The following is a 27,739-nucleotide window of genomic DNA, read 5'->3' on the forward strand; positions in this document are numbered from 1 at the left end:
ACCAACCAAACACAAACCCTGGTGGTTAAGCCACACTATTTCTGGTTTATGTTGTTAGGAACTGAATGTAATTCCTAAAGATATACCACATAGAGAGATATTCTCTGTCATATTTGGGGGGCAGATGTGTGTTTCCTAAATCAACAAAGTCCTGTGAACTGCCATAGCCATGAGACTTGAGGCCCCAGAGCCTCCTGCAGATGTCCACATTCTGCATTTGAGTCTCCATGACTACATTTTAAGAGTGGGAATCCTGAGAAGGGAATGGTGAAAAGTGAAAACCACAGCATCAGCTGTGGCCCAAAGGCAGGCTCTAGGCCTGCCTTGCAAAGGAAGTGCTCTTTGAAGGACAGAACTCAGCAGAGAGATCACAACTTGAGTCCTGGGAAGACCATCCCAGCCTAGCTGCATGATGGAGGCTAGGCTTCCTGAACTTGGAGGTCAGATGAAAAGGAGATGCAAGAGGAAGGCCCAATATGGAAGAACTGGCCAATATCTTGTCATATCATGAAATGTGAGGATGGAGAAAAGGCAGAGAGACTGAGAAGTGTCTAGGAACCCAGGATGAAATAAGCAGGGCTCTGTGTCTAGGGACAGGGAGTGGGGAGGAAGGTGGGGGCTGTCTGCTGAAGTTTTGAGTCTGAGTGAGGAGTCCACTGATGAGGGGCAAGAAGCCAAGATCAAATTGGTAGACACAGAAAGTAAAACTGGGGTAGCCAGGAGCTGGTGAGGCGGGTGATAGGGGCAGGGATGTGGGGAATTACTGTTTGACCAACATTGCCTTTTAGTGTGGGAAGATGAAAACAGTCTTGGAATGGGTGGTAGTGAGGTTCACATGATAATGTCAATGTGCTTAATGCCATTGATTCTACACTTAGTGGTTAAAATGGAAAATTTTATCACAAGAAATCCAAGAGTGCCTCACAAGAATTTTTAAACACAAGCAGAAAATAGTGAAACACAATTTGTGTGCCAATCAAGTGCCAATATGGGGAAGACACCAGGGGTGTTCTGTGCTAAGAGAAAGCCTTCTACAACCAGTGGCTCCCCAAACACCTGTCAAGGCTGCACCTCCATCAGGCCTTCTTCAGCTTCCTGGCCCCACACAGCCACCTGGCCACCACGCCCAGCAGCTTCCCACAGAGCCACAGGGTGCCCAGGGTGACCAGCAGCAGGAACAAGAAGACGTCCAGCAGGTACTGCTCATGCCATGGCTGCTGCAGGCCGTGGGGCTTGAGGTGTGCCGCACCCCCTGTCTGGAGGATGTGGTCGATCCAGCCCACCAGCCTCTGAGCAGGGGTCAGGGGGTGGGAGCGCCTGATGATGCTGGCGGCCACTGCTGCTGACTTGTACCTGTTGGCAGAGACAGAGGCAGGGTGTTACTCATGTGCTCTCAGAAGTCTTAGAGACCTCGTATCACACACACACGCACACACACACACTTTCATCCATATGCACAAAAGACTCAGTTTCAAGAAAAAGTTGTTGGCCTGGCCTTGTCACAGTCTAGCTGGGTCCCACTGAAAAGTTCTAACTGGTCTTTCCATGCAAAGATTCATGCTTTGTGCTAAAAGAGCTAAACTATAAAAAAAGTGACTAAGCTGTAAGGACAAGTCTCTAACCAAGAACACTTATGGTACAATAAAGGAAAAAGTATATAGGTATATATGTGAGGCACCATACATCTGATTCAGGATAAATGTCCTTGAGACCCTAATAAGATATTCGGTCCATCATGGTTACCACATCCTTGTGCTGGAAGGGAATTTACCTAAGAAACTTTTATTGACTCACTTAACAGAAATTCATCCTAACTTACTTTCTGGCAGACCCTGTGCTAGGCCCTGGGAACACAGGGGAAACAAGAGACACACTTGGCCATCCAGAGGAGCTTACTCTCTATTTTCTAGTGTGAGGGACACACAATAAATTAAGACAGAAAAAAACTGGGTTAGTTACCGATCCTGAGAAGTGTTAAGAAGGAAAAATGAATTATGATTGAAGAGGGTGGGAGAGAGGAGCACATTTAGGACTGTCAGACAAAGACCACCTGCCCCTCTGAGGAGAGGACACTGGAGATGAGTCCAACTGTCATGAAGGAGCTAACCCTATGAAGAGAAGGGAAGGATGTTCTAAGGAACAGCACTGACAAAGGGCCTGAGGCAGGAAACAGTGTGGCATATTGGGGGACAGAAAGGAAACCTCCTGCCTCAGTGTAATTCTACTAAGCACTCCAAAATATAAGACCTCTCACAGACCCTGTGTAAGTAGGTTGGAGTCTTCACAGTCCTTAAGGTAGAAAATTGTTGTCAGCATCAACCTAAATTGCCCAGTCTTGTTCTCAGAGGAAACAGGTCAGCTGTTAGCATCACACACATATTATTTTGTGTCCTGGAAGTTTCTACTTTTATTGCAAAAAAGTGCCACATGGCGCCCTTTGTATTTGATATCTTCATTTAGCCTAAATGACCACAAGCCCAGAGAGCTCCATACCTCTTGTCTTCTATGACTTGCTTCATCTTCAGAGCCAATGTCTCTGCCTTGATATGCTTTAACTGGATAGAGACACCAAACTTTTTGGCTTCTACTCGGACCAGGTTGTCAGGTTGGTCTCCAAGGACAGGAATCCCCACCAAGGGCACACCATGTTGGATGGCCTCCATTATGCTATTCAATCCACCATGGGTGACAAAGAGACGGATGCGTGGATGAGCTGTTGCAGATCAGGAACACAGCAGAATATTTCAGGGTAAAACTTTCAGAATACCAAGGAAAGCATCAGGGTGGAAGAAAATACTAAGGCATTTCAACGTATATTGGAGAAAATGGATTTACTGATTTCGCTTTGGACATACTCAAGGGTGAATATTTCAAGATATGAAATTCTGGCCTTGTCTCTGTACAGAAACTCCTCTAAATCAATCCATCTAAGACTCAGAACCTAGAGAAAGCTGGAGAACACAGTGCTAAGGCATATTCCTCCTCCCATCTATCCATCCATCTCTCCATCCACCCATCCTTGTCTTTCCACCCTGTCTCTCTCTTTATTTCTCTTCTCTGTTCTCTATTACTCTCTCCTAGTTTCTCCTCTGATTTTCTATCTTTGTCTCTCTCTATCTCTGTCTCTAGCTTTCCAGGTCTCACACTCTCTCCTTCACTGCCCATTCACTTCCCTCTTATCTGAAGTCTTAACACTTTCACTGACATCACATCTCATGTGTCATTCATCAAACTTACACTGTATGTGCTATCGCCTCAACTTCATAAGAAATCCTCTAAAGTAGGCAATGATGGACCACCCAACTCAGTATTTCCAGTTTCTGTGTGTTCATCCCACTCTTATTTAGAGTAAACTAAAACAAGTGTTGATAATGAAGAGTTCATCTCAAACACTGTCTCTCAACAGAGATGTGCATCAGAATCTATTTGTTTTTCTTTGAAAATCAGAATCCTTTTCCCTATACCATGCCTTGTGAATAAATGTGCAGAACCCTCCATCTTAAGTTCCCAATATGTTTGTGAGCCATAATCTGGGGATGAACCTCTGATGTATTTAGTGGTTAAGGCACTAAGGGGGCTCCAAAAAGTGGCACAGGACAAAAAAAACCATATTGGGGTATAAAAAGCCCTACGTGACCAGAGAATCTGATGGACTGAAAAACCACCCAAGAGGTTACTCAGCTAGACATTCAGATATTTTGGCTCACCCTTCAAACACCATCAGCATCAATGTTGACAAAGCATGAGTACATCGTTTGCAGGGTAGGAGAATGTACTAAAGTATGTGGGAGTGTGTGTCTCTAACGGCACATGGCCTCACAGATACTCAGGAGGCCAGGAACAGCAGTGGCCACGAGACACCCGGGATGTGTTCTCAGAGTCTACAAGCCATCTTTGATTGTGTCTGGGCTACTTTGGTCTGTGCCAAATATGGTAAGGTCAAAACAACCTGACAACAACATCATTTCTGGCTGCAGGTGTCAGGACTGCAATAGAAAGGAAGAAAACATGGCAATTTTAGCCATTTGGGAAGCATAGCCTGATTTCCCAAGAACTCCAGCGGCTGCTCCATTCCTGTCCTCTAAAGATTACCTTTAGCTACCAGCTGCCCTTTCTCATGCTGGTGGTGTTGCCCAGTGGAAACCTAAAGATACATAAATGGAAAGAGAGAAGTAGATCTGAACAGTCCTTACCCAAGAGGTCATTCTGAGGAAGCCAGTCCACAATTTTCACATTTGCTGCCAATTTGACGTCTTTGGGCCAATGCAAAGGATTACACTTCCATATCACTCCTTGAGACAGATGAGCAAAGGCACTGTTCATCTCCCTGACAACTTCCTGGGACTGACAGATGCCCACCAGGGAGCCCAGGGACACAAGGACAAAACCAGAGTCTCCAAACTTGGCAATGAAATTCTCAAATTCCTGGAGAGAAGTAAGAAAGGAAAGCAGGTGAACAAAGCTGTTCATCAAAGCCTAGACAGCCATGAAATAAAAGTCAGCTATTTACTGAATACACCCTTCTGTCAGTGCCTAGAGCTCACTGTCTTGAAAAGTTTCTCATAGCCCCTGGAGAGCTCAGTGCCCTCTGCACTATGCTCATATCCATTGTGTCTAGTGTCCTTGGAGTCATTTCTCTGAGACCTCAGGACACATCCTACCATATAAACACTTTCAATAATCACAGATGAATGTGAAGACAGCTGTAGGTGTCCAGTCACTACCACAATAACCCACATTGCCTTTGAGGCACTCAAAGCACACTGTAGCACCAACAGGACTTGTGTATATAACCATGTTTTATAGAAGAGGAAAGTTGAGGTGGTGGGAATCTCTTTCTTCATTGAAAACATGGCCATCCTCATCCCTCATTCTAGGTGTGGGGAGATATGGTCATTTAGGAGGGTTCCAATGCCAGACCAGAGGTGCTAGTGCCTGAGAGAGTGCCAGTTGCTGTCCTGGTCCAGTAGGAGGTAGCATGCCTTCTGGAGGCTGAGGTAGATGCTGGGGAAATATCTCTGTGGTGTGTCTCTTTCATATGCTTATTAGTCATCTGTCTATCTTCTTTGTTGAGGGGTATGGTAAGGTTTTTGGCCCATTTTAAAATTTTTGACTGATTGGGTTTTTTATTGTTATTATTGAGATTTAAGAGTTCTTTGTATCTTTTGTATATATGGTTTTGTACTTGTGTGCATAAGTGTATATTTTGAAAAATAGTCTTTATCAGATATGTCTATGCAAATATTTATTCTTGGTCTGTGGCTCCTCCTTTCATTCCTTTGACAGTTCTGTCCCAGAACAGAAATCTTTAAGTTCAATTTGCCCACTCTTCAACTCTATCATAGAACATGTCTTAGGTTTACCTCTAAAAACTATTCACCAAACACTAGTTCATCTATTTTCTCCTATGTCCCCTCATAGGAGTTTCATATTTTTGCATTTTACATTTAGTTCTGTGATCCACATTGAGTTAATTTTTGTGAAGAGGTAAGATCTATGTCCATTTGTTGGAAAGGCTATCTTTTTTTCATGGCATTTCTTAATGCCTTGTCAAAGATCATTTGACTAAATTAATGTGGGCCTTTGTGTACTCTCTATTCTATTACATTGATCTATTTGTCTATTCTTTCGCTTATACCATACTGTCTTGATTGCTTTAGCCATATAGTACGTCATGGTGTTGACTAATGTAAGACCTCCAACTTCACCTTCAGTTCTTAATCTTCAATTCTGTGGTGGTTCTTCATGGTTTTTACCTCTCTGTGCAAATTTGAGCATCATTTTATGAATATCCACAAAATAACTTGCTGTGATTTTCAATGGGATTGCATTGAATCTATAGATCGAATTGGAGATAATGAATATCTAGCAATATTGAGACTTCCTATCCACAAACATGGACTTTCTCTCCGCTTATTTAGTTCTTTGATTTCTTCCATCAGTGACTTGTAGTTTTCCTCAAATAAATTTTATACGTATTTTGTCAGATTTATTCCCAAGATTTCATATTTGGTGGTGCTAATGTAAATGGTATAGTGTTTTAAATTTCACATTCCTCCTATTCATTGCTGATATATAAGAGAAAGGATGGATTTTTTATATTGAACTTGTAACCTTTTGATATTGCTATAATTGACTATTAGTTCCAGGAATCTATTTCTTGACTTTTTCAGAGTCTTGAAATGGAGCATCATGTCATCTGTGAACAAAAAAAGTTTTATCTCTTCCCTCCTAATCTACATTCCTTTTATACCTTTTTTTGTCTTATTAATTTACTAGGACCTCCAATATGATGCTGAAAAGCAGAAGGAAGGGACATATTTGCCTTGTACCTGATAAATTGTTCTTTCATTTTCTATATATGTGTCCTTCAATATAGAGAAGTTTTCAATCCTGATAAAGTCCTATTTATCTATGTTTTTCCTCTGTTACTCATGCTTTTGGTGTCACATCTACAAATTCATTGCCAAATCCAAGTCCATGCAATTTAGCCCTTTCTTTTCTTCTAAGAATTTTTTGTCTTTTAGCTCTTTATTTAGGCCATTGATCCATTTTAAGTTAATTTTGGTATGTGATGTGAGGAAGGTTCAAACTGCATTCTCTTTCATGTGAATGAATATCCAGTGGTCCCAGTACCATTTGCTGAAGAGACTATTCTTTCTATTGATTACTCTTGGCACCCTTGTCAAAAATGAATTGGTTGGGCGCCCGGGTGGCTCAGTTGGTTAAGCGACTGCCTTCAGCTCAGGTCACGATCCCGGAGTCCTGGGATCGAGTCCCACATCGGGCTCCCGGCTCAGCAGGGAGCCTGCTTCTCCCTCTGACCCTATCCCCTCTCATGCTGTTTCTCTCTCTCTCTCTCTCTTAAATAAATAAATAAATAAATAAATAAATAAATAAATAATGAATTGGTTACAGTTGGATGAGTCGTCCAACTCTGTTCTTTTTCATAATGTTTTGGTTATTCAGCGTCTCTTACATTTCCATGTGAATTTGAAGATTTTCCATTTCTGCAAAAAATAATAATAATAATAATAAGGCCATTCAAATGTTGATAAGGATCAGATAAACTCTGTAGATCGATTTGAGTAGTATTGCTCTCTTAACAATATTAAGTATCACAATCCATGGAATGGAGAGGTCTTTCCATTTATTTAGGTCTTCCTTAATTTCTTTCAGCAAATTTGCAGTGTCCATGTCTTTCACCTCCTCAGTTTAATTGGATGCTGTTGTAAATAGAATAATTTATTTAATTTCATTTTCAGGTTATTTATAGTCAGTGTATGGAAATACAACTCATATTTGCATATTGATAGTTTTCCCTGCAACTTTGCTGGATTCATTCATTAGATCTAATGTAAGGTGTATGAATTCTTTGAGATTTTCTATATATAGGATTATATCATACGAAAATCAAAAAATTTCTACATTGATCATTCCAATTTGGATGCCTTTTATTTCTTTTTCTTGCCTACTTGCTTTGCCTAGGGCATATTTGAATAGCAGTGATGTGGGCATCTTAGACTACTGACCTTAGGCAGCACGATTTCAGTCTATCATAAAAAGTATGATGTTAGCTGTGAGTATTCCATAGATATTCTTTATCATGTTCGAAAAGTACCTTTCTACTCCTAGTTTTGTGAGTGTTTTTACCATGAAAGGATGTTAGTTTTGCCAAGTGTCTTTTCTGCATCTCTTGGTATGATGTGCTTTTTTATCACCTTGATTCTATTAATGTGTTATATTATGCTGATTGATTTTGTATCCTTTATCTCCTATAAAAGTTTTGACATCAGTCTATTTTGTCTGATATTAGTTAGTATGTAGCCACCCCCAGATGATTCTTAAAGAATTTCATGATCTAATACCCTAAAAATTAGTTTTTGTCAATTCTGCAAAACATTTGTTTCTTCTTTTCTCTACATTTGTTGGCTGTCCCCAGCTGCCCGCCCCTTACCTCACTGTGCCATTCTGGCCCTACTTAACTCCATCCAGCATAACACTGTAAGAATTACCATCCCAAAGGACCACTAGAATCAGCTTTCTTCTCATTTGACATTTATAAGGTCAGTGTAAATCTATAATCTAATATTGGCAAGGGCAGAGCATGATGTCAAGAAGCTACATACTTCCAGTCCCTCAGAGAAAAAATAACAGGAGAAAAAAAGCAAAAGACTGACTCAAATAATTTTACAGACTTGGAAAAATGGTCACTGATATACAGAAACCAATCAAATAAACACACTCAGAATGGTGAGAATTTCCATGCCATTTTTACTCCTTCTTGCCCCACAATCTTCCTGGGGTGGCATGCCATGATCCTGAGGTAGCAGTGCTGGCCCTGACTTCAGCAGCAGGAGCAGAACTGAAATAATTTGCAAGATTGTAGCCACTCTGTAGCCTCCCAAGTGACAAGTTTAGGCCTCACTAGACTTGAAGCTCTGCCTGGAAATGGCAATATAGTTAAGATATCAGGCTGGTGGGAGTCTTGCAAGAGGGCACCATGCCATGTAAAACCTTCAGGGACATTACAGAACTTAGAATCTTGGGGGCAAGAAATTATGGGAATTAAATACAACAGAACACCTAAGGCCTGGAGCAGAATCTGGGTAAGACTCTTTGGGAATTTAAGACATTAAAATCAGCCAAGTGTACAAGAAGAATTAGGTGAATAAAAGCTTACACAAAGGTCCAGACAGGAAAAATGTTCAGAAAATACCTAAGAAGACTTAGGTATTAAGTTGTCTTCTCTGGCTGATCCAAAGTATTAAAACATTCCCCAATAATAAGTGAAGGTGTTCTACGGCAGCCTGCAAATACAAGTAGAGGTGACTGTTTTTTACAAATGCCCAAAACTCTCTACAAAAGATCACAAGGCAGGGCGCCTGGGTGGCTCAGTTGGTTGAGCGACTGCCTTCGACTCGGGTCATGATCCTGGAGTCCTGGGATCGAGTCCCATGTCGGGCTCCTTGCTCAGCGGGGGGTCTGCTTCTCCCTCTGACCCTCTCCCCTCTCATGTGCTCTCTCTCTCTCATTCTCTCTCTCAAATAAATAAATAAATAAAGATCACAAGGCATACCAAAAAAAAAAAGAATAAAAAGCCAAAATGTGTCTTATAAAGGGACAAAATAAATCTCCAGAAACTCTCTTTAAAGAAACAGAAGTTGGATTTACTAAACAAAGCCTTTAAAATTGACTAAATATATGCGCAAAGAGCTAAAGAAAAATACGGACAAAGATCTAAAGTAAATCTGGAAGACAATATATGAACAAACAGAAATTATTTTTCAAAAAGAACAAACAAAATCAAAACAAAAAAATACAATAACTGAATTGAAAAATTCACTAGAGTAATTCAATGCAGGCCCAAACAGACAGGAGAAAGACTTAGTACACTTGAAGACAGGTCATCTAAAATATCAAGTCTAAGGAACAAAAAGGAGAAAGGACAAAAAAAGTGAATAGAGTGTAAGGGACTCGTAGGACCCCATCATGTGGATTAATATATGCATTATGGAGGTCACAGGAGAGGAGAAAGGGAAAATAGCAGAAGGATTGCTTCAAGAACATATGACACATGACAAGATATTATATGTAGACAACCCTAAGGTTCCTCACACACCAAAAACCTGTCAGAACTAATGAACAAATTTAGAAAAATAGCAAGAAACAAAATCAGCTCAAAATATCAATTGCATTACTATACATTAATAACGAACATTTCAAGGAGATTAGAAAAACAATTTCATTTACAATAGAATCAAAAGAATAAAAATATACTTAGGAATAAACTTAACTAAGGAGGTGAAAGATTTTACATTGAAAACTATAAGACATTGCTGAAAGAAATTTAAAAAGGCACAAATAAATGGAAAAAGAAATCCAGGCTTCGTGGATTAGAAGACATAATACTTTAAAGAAGTCAGTACTTCCCAAGGTGATCCACAGATACCATGCCATCTCTATCAATAGTGAACAACATTTTCTTTTGGCAGAAATAAAAACCAATCCTAAATTTGATATGGAATTGCAAAAAACCTAAGTACCCAAAGCAGTGTGGAAAAAAAGAACAGGATTGGAGGTCTCACATTTCATGATGTCAAAAGTTACTACAAAGCTATAATAATCAAAATAGTGTGCTATGACAAAAAGACAGATATACAGATCGATAAAATAAAATAGAAAGTCCAGAAATATCCCCAGGTACATTTGGTCAAATAACTTTTGACAAAGGTGTCAGGCCATTCATTAGGTAAAAGACAGTCTTTTCAGCAAATGGCATTGGAAAACTGGATATCCACATGCAAAAGACTGAAATTGAACCATTACATTATGCCATATACTAAATCAACTTACAATAGACTGAATATCTAAAGAAATGAGCTAATAGGATAAAACTCTTAGAAGAAAATAGAGAAATCTTCATGTCATTATATTTCGCAGTGATTTCTTAGATAAAACACCAACAGCATAGACAATAAAATAAAAAGCAGTTAAATTGGATTTCATCAAAAAGAAAAACTGTGACTCAGAGGACACTATCAACATAGTGAAAAGGGCAAACCAGGAAATGGGAGAAATACTTGCAAGTCATATATCTGATAAGGGATTGATAGCCAGATTGTATAAAGAACTACTCTACCCAAAAAACAAATATGAATCAAAAATGGGCAAAGATTTAAACAGATAGTCCTCTAAAGAAGATATATAAATGTCCAATAAGCTTATGAAATGGTAAACATCACTAATCGGGAAATTCTAATCTAGCCACAATAAGACACCACTTCCCACCCATTAGGATGGCTAATAAAATTTTTTAAAACCCACAAAAACAGAAAATGACAAGTGTTTGTGAAGATATGGGGAAGTTGGAACTCTTATGCTTTGTTGGTGGAGATGTAAATTGGGACAACCACTGTGAGAGACTGTATGGCAGTTCCTCAAAAAATTAAATATACGATTATCATATGACCCAGAAATTCCATTTCTCAGTATATCCCCAGAAGAATTAAAAGCAGGGACTCGAACAAATATTTGTACACTACTGTTCATAAATATAGCAGCATGATTCACAATAGCCAAAATTAGAAGTAATCCAAGTATCTACGGACAGATGAATAGATAAACAAATGTGGTATACACATACAATGAAATATTACTCAACATAAAAAGGAAAGAAATTCAGACACATGCTACAACATGGTTGAATCTTGAAGACATTATGCAAAGTGAAATAAGCCATCACAGAAGAATAAATATGGTATGATTCCACGTATATAAGGTACCTAGAATGGTCAATTCATACAGACAAAAGGAGAATAATGGTTGCCAGGATCTGGAGGCAGAGAGGAAATGAGGAGTCACTGTTGAGTGAGTATGAAGTTTCAGTTTGGAAAGAGGAAAATGTTCAGGAGATGGATGTGGTAATGGTTGCATAACAGTGTGGAAGTTCTTAATGCCCCCGAACTGTACCCTTTGGTATGGTTAAAGTGGTAAGTTTTATACTATGTATATTTGGTCACACAAAAAAAAATTGGGATAGGAAAGAAGAAAAATTGTACAAGCATTTGTTGTCTCACAGATTACACACCCTAACTTCCATTATACTCCTCCTTAAGGACTCCTGTCTCAGTTCCAAGACCTGATCCACCATCCCATCGGGTAAAACCTATGTTTTGGCCTAGTTTTATTTCTGCAACTGAATCTTCCACTACTCTAGTCTGGCCAGTGTCACTGAGGGAACCCAGCTTCATGGCCACCTCACTTACACCTCCACACATTGGACCTCCTGTTCTCTCAACCTGCTGTGTCTTCCTCCTCAGTTCCATTTCTTTAAAAATGCTACCATGAACCAAAGTCCATTTTGCCCATGAATCATTCCCCAGCTCTTTCTGTTTACTCAATGCAAGGTCAGTAGGGGAAGGGTAGAGACTTTGGTGCCCAGAAAGTCCAGGCCAGATCTAGGCTTTTGCTACTCTGAGATGAATGGTACTGGAAATATTATGTACGTCACCTGAACGTCTGTCCTCTCATTTATAAAACTGGAGACCATCACAGTTCCCTCAAGGCGGCAATGATATACAATATCTAAGATAACTTCCATACAATAGCAACCCAGTACCTACTGGCAACAGGCAGCCACTGATCTCAGCTCTACTTCATTTTGATAACTTCTAGAGCAGTGGTTCTGAGTTCAGGCTCTGCATTCAGACCACCTGAGTAGCATTTAAAACTTACAGTACCTAGACCTAATCCCAGATCAATCAAATCAGAAAATCTAGGCTGAGTTAGGAATGGGAGCTCTACAGGAAGGAGCCATTGGAGATGATGCCTGCAGGTCTTGCTGTCAGTCGCACCCAGTCCTGGTCATTACACTATGTCTCTCTTTTTTTATATTTCATCATGGATAACCAATCTCCTTAAAATCCTTTCATGTGGTAGCCTCTCACTTCATAATTATTGTACATGTGATCATTAAAAATGAAAATGAAAATATCAACATAGTGAAGCATTTTTACCAGCAAGGCTAGGACTCAGGTAAGGCATAGGAAGAGCTTAGGGCTGTTCCTCAAGGAGGTTCTCAGTAACAGGATCATGTAGGACCTAACAGTACTTCCATGACCCTTACAGGAAGGGCTTCCTTAAAAGTGGGCCCTGGGATCAGCAAGGTGGCAGAGCAGGAAACTCTGGACACTCCTTCCCCCTAAAAACACACCAATTCGGCAATGTTTCATGGTCAAATTCCCCTTGTAAGAAATCCAGAGACTAAATGAAAGGGTACTTCACCCCAGCCAAATGTGTAACCAGTCTCACCAAAGCCAGAAGATAGTTATGAAAACACCCTCTCACCAGAATCCCTACCCCCAGCATGTGGATATCCACATGAACAAGAATAAAATTGGATCCTCACCTTACACCACACAAAAACTCAAAATGGATTAAAGATTTAAATATTAGACCTGAAACTGTGAAGCTCATAGAAGAAAACAGGGCAAAAACCTTGGTATTGATCTTGGCAATGATTTCAATGATAAAACACCCAATGCACAGGCAACAGGAACAAAATAAATTCAAAAAACAAACAAACACAAGTGGGACTATATTAAACTAAAAAGTTTCTGCACAGCAAAAGAAACAGTCAACAGAGTAAAGAGACAATTTACAAATGGAAAATATAGGCAAACCATATTCCTGATAGGAGATTAGTCTCTAAAATGTATTGAAAAGGCCTACAACTCAATAGAAAAAAAAAAAATCTTATAACTCCATTAAAAAATAGGCTAAGAACTTGAATAGACATTTATCCAAAGACAACATACAAATGGCAAACAATATGAAAAAATGCTCAGCAACACTAGTCATCAGGGAAATGCAAATCAAAACCAAAATGAGATATCACTTCACACCTGTCAGTATGGTTATTATCAAAAAATAGAAGACAAATGTTGAGGATATGGAGCAATTACAATCCTTACATACTGTTGTTGGGAATGCAAAATGCTGCAGCCATATAGGTGCCCCCACCCCTCCCTGGCCAAAAAACATAGAATGGGCATATGATCCAGCAATCCCATTTCTGTGTATATACACATGAGAATGAAAATCAGAATCTCAGAGAGATATCTGTATTCCCATGTCCACTGACGCACTATTCAAAATAGCTACGATGTTGAAAAAACCTAAATGTCCATCAAAAGATGAAAGGTTAAAGAAAATATGGTGTGTGTATGTATATATATAGATATATAGATATAGATACACACTATATATTGATATATATATACATACACCATATACAGTATATATATACACATCATATATATACAATATATATACACCTATCATATTTTGTGTGTGTGTGTATATATATATGGTGTGTTTATATATATTGTATATATATGTATATGTATATTATATATTGTATATTGATATATATATCAATATTTATTAAGATATACACACACACATATTTACTAAGACATATATACACACACCATATACAATATATATATACTCACCATATACAATATATATATACACACCATATATATACAATATATATAAACCCACCATATTGTGTGTGTGTATATATATATATATATGCTGTGTGTATATATATTGTATATATATGTATATATGTATTATATATTGTATATTGATATGTACCAATATTCATTGAGATATATATACACACACCATATACAATATATATGCACACACACACACATATATATATATACACCACACACACACACACACACACATATATATACACACACAATATATATAATGTCCTCAGGGCTCATTCATTTTTTCACATATTGCAAAATTTCCTTCTTTTTAAAAGCTAAATAGTATTGCATTGTGTGTGTGTATATATATGTATTGTATATGTATGTGTGTATATATACAGTATATATATATACTATACATAGTATATAGTATTATATATAGTACACATATTGTATTTATTGTATATTGAATATATATATTGTATTGTGTATATATATATGGCGTGTATATATATATGTTGTATATATATTGTATATATTGAATATATTGTATAAATATTATATTGTGTATATACTATATATACTGTGTATATATATGTATGGTACGTATATATACAATATATACATGGTGTGTGTATATATATTGTACATATATATACTACACAATGCAATACTATTTAGCCTTTAAAAAGGAAATTTTGCAATATGTGAAAACATGAATGAACCCTGAGGACATTATGCTAAATGACATAAGCCAATCACAGAAAAGCAAGTATTGCAGGATTTCACTTATATGAAGCATCTAAAATAATCAAGGTCATAGAATCAAAAGTGGGAGTTGGTTTCCAGGGGTTGGGGGAAAGGGATAACAGATAGTTACTATTCCATGGAGAGGAAGAGTTCTAAAGTTAAGTGAGATGAGTAAGATATAGAGATCTGAGGCACAACATGGTACCTACAGTCAATAATTCATATTGTACTTTCAAAAACTTGTTAAGAGGGCAGATCTCATATTAAGTGTTTTTATGAAAACAATTAAAATTTTAAATAGAATAGAAAAAATAGAATAGCAAATTAAAAATAAAATAATAAAAATGTATATTCTAGGTGTTTTGTTTGTCTCACCCTACTTTAATCCCAGTTCCCTCTGCCAGGGAAGCCACAGGTTCTGTCTGCACTAAAGAGCTCTGCATGGAGTCCATATTGAGAGCTAAAGTTTTACTTACCTGTGATACTGGTTTAACAGGTCTGGACATTAAGCCTCCAACATACACAGTGTTGGGAAGCAGGGGCCGAGCAAATTCAAGGGCAAAGTCAGAGTTAACAAACCACAGCTCTGCTTTCTTTAGAAGATGAGACAAAACTGGCCTAGAACCTTCTGGGAAATGTTCCTTAATGGTGCTGTCAAATGTAGACTGGATTCGCCATTGCTTCATGGAGAAATCAAAGAGCATCAGAAAATTCTTCACTCTGCCCCAGAAGTCCATGTGGTCGGTTAGCAAGGAATTGAATACTGGAACATAAGATACAGGGTTAGGTTGTCCAAGGTCCACACTGCCAAAGGGAGTGGGAAGAATTGACACAAATGGCTTCCCAAGCTTCTCAGCAACCAGGAAAGAACAGAAGTCAAATGCTTCAACAAATACCAAGTCAAAATTCTCATTTTTTAAAGAATCCATGATATCACTTCTTAGCAAATCACTGCACTGAATCCCCAATTGTTCCATTAACTTTACAAAGTTGTCAAATGTTTCTCTGAAAAAAAAAAAAAATGTAAGGGCAAACATTCACTGGAGGTGTTAATTTCACAGTACATAAAGGATTATAGGCTACAAAAAAATATTGCAGGTAAGTAAGACCATATCTAGCATCAGCCCACCTATTTTACCAGTGTCCAAAGAATAACTCTGCTCTGGTCATTCTGCCCTGGATATTTCTGCTTCCTAAAATGTTCTCACTTCCTCCCCTCCCCTTTCACCAGCCAATCGTATCCACCCATGATCCATGCCAACTCAAGAGCCTTCCACTTTGGGAGCCATCTCTCACTGTAGCAGACCTCATTGTTCCTTGTCTACTTGACACATTCTATTAACTTTTTTCTGTATACTGACTTTTTATGAGTGACTTTTCTTTCTCAACCTACCTGTGGAAGTAACTTGGTAGCAGAGTCCACCAATATTGATAATATAGACATGTTTTTCTCTTTAAATTTTGTACAGTCTACATTTGACAAATTGCCTCATACAAGGAACTTTTTGGTGGTTAAAAATTAGAACCCAAATTCTAAGCTGAACACGAGATGTACATCTTTCTAGCCTATGAGGTAAAAATTTAAAAGAAAAATACAAGTCTGCTTGAAGCTTATTATTAACCTTTCCATTTCATGCTTCCTAGAGTATTTAAAGAAGTAACGTTAACATTTTATTGATACCTAATTAAGACACTGTCTATGGCACTATTCTCCTTTAATATTTTCCCATCAGTGCCTGCAAAGAAAATGACCCTTTTTGCACAACATATGGGCAATAGATGAGAATGCTCCGGACCAGAGGTTACAGGTGCAGGTGTTTTGGAGACCCATGGGCCTCCTACTTGAATGAAGGACTGAGAGAATCAATGGCCCAGCCAACCTGTAACCTATACAACACTACACCATATCAGCCCACTTAAAAAAGACCCACAGGTGAGAGCTCCTTAGCAATATGCAGATGCCCATGAGTGCTTTAGAATTGATGTTAAGTGACAACAGATGACTAGCTGAAGTGATCCTCTATTATATTTTTAAATGATTTTACATAATGAATGACTGCTACATATTGTGGATAAATTCAAGATAAGAAGTACAAATTCCTCAAAAGTAGAGCATTAATAATATTTGAAATTAAGTTAATAAATTGAACACAGTACAGGAAGGTACTGTTCTCAGTATATTGCACCATATTTAACATGTGTGTACAACCAATCTTCAAAGAAATAGTGAGGGAAAAGAGACAAGACATATACTTAAAAAAATTGAATAACAATCACAAGATGATATAGACAAAGTTTAAAATGAGTATTTTAGGTAAGATCTCATAGACAAGAGAATTTTGTCGTCCAGTTTAGGTAAGGAGAAAGGCTTTATGTAAAAAGCCAGATTTTAAGGCCACCTTGATGACTGAATAAAATTTTTAAGGAAAAAAGGGAGGTGGGTTAGGCCTGTATAATTAACCAAGCAAGGCATGAATATGTCTTCTCTCTCTTATGTCAAAGCTGAAGATCTTTGAGGGCACCTGGGTGGCTCAGTTGGTTAAATGACTGCCTTCGGCTCAGGTCATGATCCAAGGGTCCTGGGATCAAGTCCCACATCGAGCTCCCCCTGCTCTGTGGGGAGCCTACTTCTCCCTTTCCCTCTGCCTGCCATTCCCCCTGCTTGTGCCTCTCTCTCTCTGTCAAATAAATAAATAAAATCTTAAAAAAAAAAAGATGAAGATCTTTCAATACATCCCAGGTAATGACAAAAACTCATCCACTCCATCCATCCACTGCCACCCATCATTGATCTCCCCATCCATCTATACTCATCCACTTTTCTAAAATTCATTCCAAGTATCCATGCATCCAACCATTTATTTGTGTCACTAAAATGGTAAGTCTTTCATTCAGAGAATAAAAGAAATTACCTGCCATGCAAAACTTCTGTCATAAAGAAATCAAAATAGTTCTTTAATTGTTTTTCATGTTCCTCAGATAGAAGCCAAGTGATAACTTGGTATGTATTTTCCTTCTTTTCTAAATAAAAGAAAATTTAAAACACCAATAAAAATATGTAATTATGTCATACAACCCAGATTAATATTAGCATGATGATACCATAGTTTTTTTTATTCCAATAATTTTATATATATTTGAATGTTTGCTTTTAGAGGGGTTTTTTTGCTTGCTTTTTCATTTCTTCAATCATAGGATCTGATAATTTTACTGAGAACCTTATGATAATTCAGTTATTTTTATTCAATTTAAAGCCTTCAGGTAAAGGCATAGAGATTCTTCATTTTACGGGTGAGAAAACAAAGATAAATGGAGTGTCAGGTAATTTGTCAAGGTTGCACATATAGTAAACAGTACACTTTGCATTTAAATAGAGATCTCATTTTACCCCAGTTCCCCAGTCCTTTGTCTCTTAGGGAAAAAAACTTCATTTTTGTTACTTAAAAGAGATACATGCAAAGGTTTTTCATTCTGCCAAAAATATGCCAAAAGCTAAGTTAAAAATAGTAGTCCTCTGCAGCCCTACTTCACATCCTGGCATTTCCCCAATAACTCATGTGTAATAGAGTCTGACACCATTTTTGAGGTTGGACTGATGACAGCTTAGTAAGCTCCATCTCCCCTTTAACCTTCTGTGACATATCTTGGCAAACACAGAAGAAAGCCTCAACGTGCCATCCTTTTTGTGAACAAGAGTTTCAAGCTAAGCAAGCCAGACCCAAGTAGGGGAATCCTCACCTCCACCCTACTCAGAAGCTTCCATAATTGGCATTTAGAGACAGAAGTATGGGTTTAGCCTTTCAGTGGCCCTGGTCACGTGTCTCACACAAACCTATTTTCTGTGTCAGCTTGGATTGTGCTCTGGATCCCAGCATGAGCCGTGATTGACACTAGCCTAGGTAGAACCCTGTGACCAATGGCTGTGTGTCTCAAGGACTGCCCCCATTATAAACAGTGTTCTGGGTAAGACTGATACCAGTTTACAAGCCCACAGAATGGTGGAAGAATAGTCACTATATCATATGATGATATTCACACCTGTAAAAGTAGAAGGCACACTAGAACCCCAGAAAATGCCTTTGCTACTGCTGCTGATTATAGCTCTGTAGCTAAAAGAAAACTTGATTAACACAGTAATGAGGAAAAACATTGATGACACCCCCATGGAGTTAATTCAAAGAGTTCATTCAAACTCAATCTCAGGTCTTTCAAAATCACCACTAGGGAGGCCCCTAGCCTTGATGATACTAATTGGGACATTCTAAGGAAGAAACGTAAATATGAGCAGGTTAGAAGGGACACCTGCCCCCAAAATATATTTAATGACAACCAAAGGAATGGCAAAAAAATGGGAAATTGCAGGATGGAAGAGTCAGGAAAGAAATTAAAACAGAGTTCTCAGTTTTAACATATGTAGAATCTAACATTACTTAAAAAAGAAATTATTACAGAGAAATGACACAGACTGACTTTTGTGACTTTACATCAGAGGTTCTAAATTACTTTAAACATCGGATGGGATGCACCAAAAACAAACCTTAATCATCTTGGTCAATACTGGGGGGAAATAACAGATATATCATAAACGCTCACCAAATTTGTCGAAGTACATTTGTACTCTTAAGAGTAACAAAATATTAGATAGAGGACAATTGTGCATGCCCTGTCTTAACTACTGGGATTAAATGTCTCATAGTCATAAGAGCCATTGGTTAAGTTATTTCATAGTAGCAATGGTTGCTCTTATGTAACAAGTCATAAAATAAAATTAAGGTTTTAGTACTAACAGCATGACAAAAAAGGATTCATTGGATCTGCCACATAAATTTAAACTGTTAATACAATCAAATATATTTTAATAGAGTGCCCTAAAGGATTAAATCCCATTAAAAAGAATCTATTAACAAAGGAGTGATTATCCCACTGGTTCTCCATTTAATAGCCTAATTTAGACTATTCTTAAACCTGAATGAATGGTGCCTCTCAATGGACTGCTATAACTTGACTGCCAATGTCATCATATTAGGGCTACCATTTCCAATGTTACTGAAATTGCTGACTATATCTAAGTACTAATAGATACTCTGCAAGCATAGATTTGGTAATATGTTCTGTTCATTTCCTATTTCAATAAGCTCTCAGCTGCAGTGTCTCTTCACCTTCATCTTGGCAGGATACAAACCATTTGTAACTGGTTTCTCATGGACTGTCTCAATAGCCTTGCTCACAAGCTTTGCTGGCAAGATCTTAACCACATTCAACTTTCTCCAGAAGCACATGTATGACATTGCATTGAGGACAATCTCCTTTTGCAGAGATTTGTCCAGCACATGCACTCAGGACACAAACGTTCACCCAGGAGCTCACAAGAGGGATGTGTTGCTGCCCTACACAAAGCACAAGCCATGGCACCTCAATTGAATTCTTGGGCAGAATTACTTGTCAGCTGAAGGTCTTTCCACCCCTAACACTGTCAAACACCTATTACAGTTCCACTTCCAGCATGAGAGTATAAGGAGCTTTCTTGGATCTACTTTCAAAAGAGGAACTGGTGAAAAATTTTTATATGTATGAAATGTATTTACATGAAAATTGTATTATATATACATATATGTGTGTGTGTATATATTCACATATATATTCAACTATATCAATATATATAAAATTCTGAAAAGAAATAATAGGTCAAAAGGCAGTGGGGGAGCTTCTGCTATGATGGTGGAGTACCAGAATCTGTCCCCTGACCTAGACAACAATTCCATTGACAGAATTTGTCTGAAATAACTGTTTGGGAACTCTGCAGTCAATTGATGGTTTCCAACTACCAAGGGAAGTCTTTAACTGTAAATTGCAGATAATTTCAGTCAATCTCAGCTCTTTTCACAGTAGCAACTACCCATCCCCCACCCCTCAGTGTCTAAGAAGAAAGCTGTATAAATGTGTTCATATAGCAGCTTGTACACAGGTTTCAAGAGCATGAGTGGGCAAAAATGACCTTCTTCAAATATCAAATATCTGAGCTCTGATTGCTGATTGCTGCTTCTGAGCACAGACGTACAGACAAAGAAGTCAGCAGCAACATTTTTGCATCACACTTATTGTTGCAAGCATATCCCTCTGGCTGAATGGATTTCAAGGGGTCTAAAAAGACTGATGTCCCCCTTTTCCCCTCATTTTTCTCATTTTTTCCTTTTGGGAGGGAAACATTAAAGACTGGAACATTGTAAAACAACTACATATACCAGGAAAATTAGAAAATGTCCTTTCATGCCCAGGAAAGGCTCAGAAAAGACCTAAGAATACTGAAGTTTATACCTCACATTGATCCTTACCACAAAGGCAGCCTAGAACAATTGTAAAAAAATGAACAAAATTAATAACAAAAATCTGCAAACCCTAGAGAAAGGAGGAGTCTCACCTCCAGATATAGCACATTGTCAGATTCAAATGGACAGTTTTCAACAAAAATTACAAGACACACCAAGAAACAGAAAACTCAGGCTTATTCAGAGGGAAAAAAAAATAAATCAACAGAAACTGTCCCTGAGAAAGACCTGATGGCAGACATACTAGACGATGACTTTAAAATAACTGCCTTAAATGTCCTCAGAGAACTAAAGGAAGATGTGGAGAAGGTCAAGGAAAAAGTGTATGCAAAATAGAAATGTCAATAAAGGCATAGAAAATCTAAAAAGAAACCAGAAACAAAATCTAGAACTGAAAAATGCAATAAATGAAATGAAAATTTCACTGGAGGGATTCAAACGCAGGTTTGAGCAAATGGAAGAAATAATCCATGAACTTAAAGATAAGACAATGGAAATGATCAAGTGTGAAGAACAGAAAGTTAAAAGATTGAAGAAAAGAACACAGCCTAAGGGACCAACATATGCATTGTGGATGCTCACAAGGAAAAGAGAGAAAGAAAGGGATAGAGAGAACATTTTAAGTAATAATGGCTGAAGACCTCCCAAATGGATGAAAGATAGGAGTATAAGCATCCAGGAAGCTCAACTCCAAGGAAAATGAACTCAGATATTCACATCAGGACACATTATAATCAAAATTTAGAAAGATAAATAGAGAATATTAAAAGCAGCAAGAGAAAACTGACTCATCACATACAAGTGTTTGTCAATGAGATTATCAATAGATTTCTAATCAGAAACTTTTGAGGCCAAAAAATAAATAAATAAATCGGAGTCCAGAAGGCAGTGGCCCAATATTCAAAATGCTAAAAGAAGGGGCACCTGGGTGGCTCAGTGGATTAATCATTCAACTCTTAGTTTCAGCTAAGGTCATGATCTCAGGGTTGTGAGATGGAGACCTGTGTCGGGCTCCATGCACAGTGGGGAGTCTGAGATTCTCTACCACCTCCTCTCCCTCTGCCCCTCCCCCCACTCACACTCTCCCTCTCTCTCTCTCAAATAAATAAATAACATCTTTTTTAAAAAATGCTAAAAGAAAAGAACAATCAACAAAAAAATCTTATATCCAGCAAAACTGCCTATCAAAAGTCAAGGAGAATTGAGACAATCCAAGATAAAACAAAACTAAGGGAGTTTGTTATCACTAGACCTGCCCTGGGAGAAATACTCAAGGAAGTTCTCCAGGGAAAAATGAAAGAACACCAGAGAGTAACTCAAAGGTGTATGAAGAAATAAAAGGTAAATGAATGGGCAGTTATAAAAGCTACTATTATTGTAACAATGGCTTATAACTACCTTTTTGTTTTCTACATGATTTAAGTGACTAGTACATTAAAAAAATTATTAGTTTAAGAACTACTACCATTATTTGTACTTTATTTGTAAGTAACTTCATTCAAATTTTCTACATAATTTAAGATACTAATATATTTAAATTAATGATAGATTATATTTGGGGGCACACAATGTATAAAAATGTAATTCTGTGACATCAACTAACCAAAAAGGTGGGGGTTGAAGGCATATAGGAGCAGCATGTTTGAATGTTATTAAGCTGGTATAAATTAAAATCTGAGTGTCATAGATTTAGAAGGTTAAATGAAATCCCCATTGTAACCACACACATAAAATAGCTGTGGAATATATACAAAAGAGAATGAGAAAATAATTTAGTGTTTTGTAAGGAATCAACTAAACACAAAAGAAACAGTGATACAGAAAGTGAGGGACAAAGAAGCTATAAAGCATATAGCAAACAAATAGCAAAAGGACAGAAGTAAGTCTCTCCTTATCAGTAATTACATTAAATGTACATGGATTAAACACTCCCATCAAAATACAGAGAATATCAGAATGGATAAAAACACATGATCCAATTGTAATATCTCTGTATGGTGACAGATCGTGGCTACACTTGTGAGCACAGCATAACATACACAGTTGTGAAATCACTATGTTGTACACCTGAAACTAATGTAACACTGTGTGTCACTATACTTCAATAAAGAATAATAATTAAAAAAATTAAAAATAAAATGGGATTAACAATGGGGGCAAGAAGGTGTGGGGTGTATGGGAACTTCCCATACTATCTTTACAACTTTTCTGTGAACCTAAAATTATTCCAAAATGAAATGTATTAAAAAAATAAAAAGGCCACAAACACACAAAGAAAAGCATAATCCAACTATATTCTGTCTACAAGAGACTCACTTTAGATCCAATGACACAGATAGACTGAAAGGGAAATGATGGAAAAAGATATTCCATGAAAGTAATAACCAAAAGAAAGCAGAAGCAGATAAGCAAATATCAAACACAACAGATTTTAAATCAAAAAAGATTATAAGAGACAAAGAAAAACAGTACATATTAATAAAAGGTTCAATACAGCAAGATGATATAACAATTATAAACATATATGCAACTAATAAGATACCATCAAAATGTCTAAAGTAAAAACTGACAGAATCGAAGGAGAAATAGTTCTATAATAATCATTGGAGATTTCATGCTCCATTCTAAATAATGGGTAAAATAACCAGAAAGAAGATCAGCAAGGAAATAGAAGACTTAAACACATTAATCCACTAGATGTAACAGACATACAAAACACTCTACCCAATAACAACAGCAAACAGATTCTTCTCAAGGGTACATGGGACATTTTCCAGCAGAGACCATGTGTTAAGCCACAAGTAAGTCTCAATAGATTTTAAAAGATAGATACCGTACAACATATTTTTTCTGATCACAACAGGTTTAAGTTAGAAATCAACAGAAGGAAAACCAGAAAATTCGTAAATAATGGAAATTAAACAACTTTTATATAAGCAATGTATCAAAAGAAATCACAAGGGAAATCATAAAATACTTAAAGACAAATGGAAATGAAAATACATACCAAAACTTAAAACACATACACACATTTTTTTTCCATCTTTTCAATATGACTAGATTAAAAAAGATTTTGTGTTAAGCAGTGCTATACAAAAGATATTGTCTATCTTTTCCTGGGATAGAGAAATATAATAATTATAAAAAAACATACTTGGGATTACATAATCTCCTCCATAAAGAAGTATGGTGACATTATGGCCATGATCTTGAAGAATCTGAGAAACCCGGTCCACCAGTAGATAATGGCTTCCACCTAGAAACAATACAAAATTTCATTTTTGTAAAGGTGAGAACAGAGAGTCTGAAATTGATATTGGGGATTTGGAAATCTAGGGTAAGGCAGCAGAGAGTTGATGGCAGTAGAAGAAAATGAGTTTCTTTTGGATAAGCCCCAGACCAGATACCCACATTCCTTCTGACCAAATCTTGACATGTAGCAATCTTACATAAAAGATTCCCTTTTGCAATTCAAGGTCTCTGTGCCAGCACAATGAGCTTCTCTATGCTTAGGCCTGAAGGAGTTCCTGATCCTCAGTACATGCTGCAATTTAGGCAGGCTTTATGAAGATACTGTGTCCTAAAGAAGTAACTATTCAGTGGAAATTTTGGCACAGTGCTATGTATGTGAGAATAAAGGGTTTCTATGGGAAAATCAATCAGAGATATTTCTGGAATCCTCGTCTCTGGAATTTATGTTAATGTGGAAGCCAGAAACATGGGAACATGAATATCAGTCCAAGAAAGAGCCACGGAAACAGAAGGGGATTAGAGCCATTTTTCAGAGCCAAAATCCTTCAGATTCAAATATATTTGGCAGGAGGATCTTCATTTGGGGTCTGCATCTTGCTGAATACCAAATTAAGGCATTCTGGATAACTGTGGGCCCTAGGAGTGGAACTGCAGGATCCTTTATGCAAGAGAGACTGGACATCACCCATCCTAGGAAAATCCTGGGATCCTAAGGAAACAGAAGCTTGATCATCTGGGGAGGTACAGGTTCTATCACACCAGTGTCTAAAACCATGTGATATCACAGAGCATTTTTCTTGAATTGTTGGGTTAAGGAATAGAATTTACCCACACTGGGAAGTGGGGGTTATTTGGAAGATGAAGATCTCACAATGATTGGGTCAGCAGAGAGGGATGTAGAACTATAGTAATGGTGTGTATCTGTGGAAATTACTCAAGTTTTTTATATCTATACTTATGCTGACTGAGATATCACGGATTATGGAAAACACAAACCCCTACTCGCTCAGACTGTCTGCTCTGGCTCACATTCAGCCCGTGGAAGAAATGGAACAGGGGAGAAGCCATCCTGCAGAGGCAGCCATTCCTGAGGGTTTTGGTGAGCCCAGTGCATTCTGGGCCAGAGATAGGGCTTCTAGCCACACCTGCTCCCTCTCAGAGTCTGGAGGACATGTGCTTTCAAGAGGTGAGAAAGCTTTTTTTTTTTTCTACTGTTACTTCTAACTATCATTAAAAAGTAGATTTAAAATAGAAATCAAGGCTTTTTAAATACTGATTTTTAGGAATCCCCATGGTAAAGAGTAGAATTTGGGGAAATTAAACAACTTTTAATTTTTAACTTTTAACTTTAACTTTTAAGGACAGGTTTGAGGTAAGAAACAGTGAGTAAAGTCCAGAGTGTGTCCATCAGGGAGGTCTGACGTGCTCTTGCAAAAGGCCCCTCCTTTCCCTCACCCTCAGGTTACCTATCAGGAAATAAAAGGGGGACGCCTACACTTATTGCCCAATTAGATGAACTCTGTGGTTTCTTCCAGCTCTAGGATCCCCAGATTCAGAGGGATCTAAAAGTGATCCTGGGAGCCCCCTATCCTTTCACAATAGATCCAGAAACTTCTTGGGGAAACTCCATCCTATGATGCCTCCTTATCCTGAAAATGTTCCTGTGCCTTCTGTTCCCTTTGGGGAAGAGTAAAGGAAATAAACCCGACTTCACGCAGAATTAACTGCTTCACTGTCCTTCAAAACCCTCCAGCAGCAAGGGCGAAAGAGAGAGGGGATTCCCAAGAGCTTGATTGTCCTGGGGCCCCCTCCTCGGCCCCGTCAGTTCTCCAGGTGTCCTATTAATGACATTCCCAGTTTGTGCTGCTGCCTACAGGAGCCCCCGTCCTTGGCCTCCAGGGGCCTGAAGTTGACCTCACCTTCCACTTTCTACTGGCAACTACTGCACACCCCATAACTTTTAGGCTGTACCTCTGAAAGTCCCTGCCTTCCCTGGAGTAGGAGGCTCGAGATCTCCAGGTCAGCACTGGATCTAAATTCTGGCCCCAGCTATGCACAATGGGAAGCCCCTCCAGAGCAGATAAAAAGAGAGGAAATGTTTTTTCTCCTGACCCACACCCTCTTCTCCATAGCCTGGGACCCAAGCCCTATTTGGAAAACCACATGGAATGACCCTCTGACCCAAGGCTGTCTGCCTGAGCCCGGGCTGAGGTGCCTGGGATGCAGCTGTCTCTGATTCTCCTGCCGAGCACTCACCCAGTGAGGATACAGTCAGAATTTTGGCGGCTTCTGAGAGCAGGAACCCCGGCAGAAGGAAGCCGGCTAGCAGCAGTGCCCGCTGTCTGGCCATGTTCACTCCCGTACCAGTGTGGAGCCCAGCCCTGAGCCCCGAGCCCCGCACAGCGCCCTGTGCGCCCTGGGACACGTGCAGCGCTGGCAGCCGAGGAAATGCGCTGGCGGGAGGATTGGGAAGAGGTTAAGAGGTGGATCCTGCCGGTCAGCTCTGCAGTCGCTACTCGCCCTTTGCTCCTCCTCCCAGGGTGCTTCCACCACTGGCTACTCTGTTCTCACCCTCCCTAACCTGGGGCAGCGGGAAGGAGGGGTTAGCGAGCTGTCCTTAACCCCTCTCTGTGCTGTAATCACCACACTCTCCGCAGAGAAGATACTCTGAACCAGGAATTTCGGGACCTTAGGAAGTCGCTTCCAAGATAGTTCCACCTCCAAGTGACTCAGACCCGTCTCTATTTTAGGGACTTTTTTCCAAATTTTCCCACTCCTAACTGCTCTGTTGAATGCATACTGCCATCCCCATTACCCATTTCCCCACGTACCTGCTTAAAATCTCTGCTAGTGTTCCAATCTCAAGATCTCAGAAACTGATTCCCAACGGAAAATTACCTACATTTATTGCTCAGAGAGTTTCTTTGGAAAGTAATTTACTGGTGATAAGTGTTAGTGTCCCCTAAGTGTTAAGCCCCGCTGGAGGGCCAGGTCTTGACCTGAAGCACTGAACCTCTAAAGGTCAGTCTATTATTCTGAATGGGCATCACAACTAGGACTGGGTGTTGGGCACCAAAAAGTTCTATTCTTATGTTTCAAATTATTCATTAGAAAGATTTTTAAACTCTCTCAATATTATTCCATTATTTCCCTTCAAGTTCTCTCTCAGTTTGGCCTATGTAGTCCTTGAGGCCATGTGATTACATGCATACACATTCACCATTATCATCTGTTCAAGCATTCTATCTTCCCAATGAAAAAAATAATTTGTATTGGGAAGGCACCATTGAATATTAATCTAATCACATTACTTCATCTACAAACCTTATTTCAATCCCTCCAATTGTCCGATTAATATCCTCTGTTGTGATATGAATTCGCTGGTGCAGGAGTCATCCA

At 38.5% G+C, this 27,739-nt stretch overlaps 1 protein-coding gene across 2 annotated transcripts; it reads right to left on the bottom strand.

Annotated features, from left to right (window-relative positions):
* LOC118006477 (UDP-glucuronosyltransferase 3A1-like) lies at window positions 1-27,091 on the bottom strand. Of its 2 annotated transcripts, XM_034999146.1 has the most exons (8): window positions 26,597-27,091; window positions 24,239-24,344; window positions 22,548-22,549; window positions 17,675-17,783; window positions 15,239-15,767; window positions 4,194-4,425; window positions 2,494-2,713; window positions 1-1,353 (listed from the first exon to the last, which is right to left on the bottom strand). In XM_034999146.1, the coding sequence occupies exons 1-8, from the start codon at window positions 26,688-26,690 to the stop codon at window positions 1,077-1,079; spliced, it is 1,569 nt and encodes a 522-aa protein (XP_034855037.1). In that variant the 5' UTR covers window positions 26,691-27,091; the 3' UTR covers window positions 1-1,076. The 2 variants fall into 2 exon arrangements, with proteins under 2 accessions (XP_034855037.1, XP_034855036.1); XM_034999145.1 differs by lacking the exon at window positions 22,548-22,549 and having other exon boundaries at window positions 24,243-24,344.
* Between the last annotated feature and the right edge of the window lie 648 nt (window positions 27,092-27,739).

The sequence above is a fragment of the Mirounga leonina genome, unplaced genomic scaffold, assembly GCF_011800145.1.
Source record: "Mirounga leonina isolate KUSES-001 unplaced genomic scaffold, KU_Mleo_1.0 Mir_97, whole genome shotgun sequence".
Taxonomy (NCBI): Eukaryota; Metazoa; Chordata; class Mammalia; order Carnivora; family Phocidae; genus Mirounga; species Mirounga leonina.

Excerpts from the sequence above, each read along its gene's own strand:
- LOC118006477 (XM_034999146.1), bottom strand. The coding sequence starts at position 26,690 with ATGGCCAGACAGCGGGCACTGCTGCTAGCCGGCTTCCTTCTGCCGGGG. Across the intron at positions 4,426-15,238 it reads CTGTTAAACCAGTATCACAG|GAATTTGAGAATTTCATTGC; the intron begins GTAAGTAAAACT and ends ACTTCTCTCCAG. Across the intron at positions 1,354-2,493 it reads CAAGTCATAGAAGACAAGAG|GTACAAGTCAGCAGCAGTGG; the intron begins GTATGGAGCTCT and ends CTCTGCCAACAG.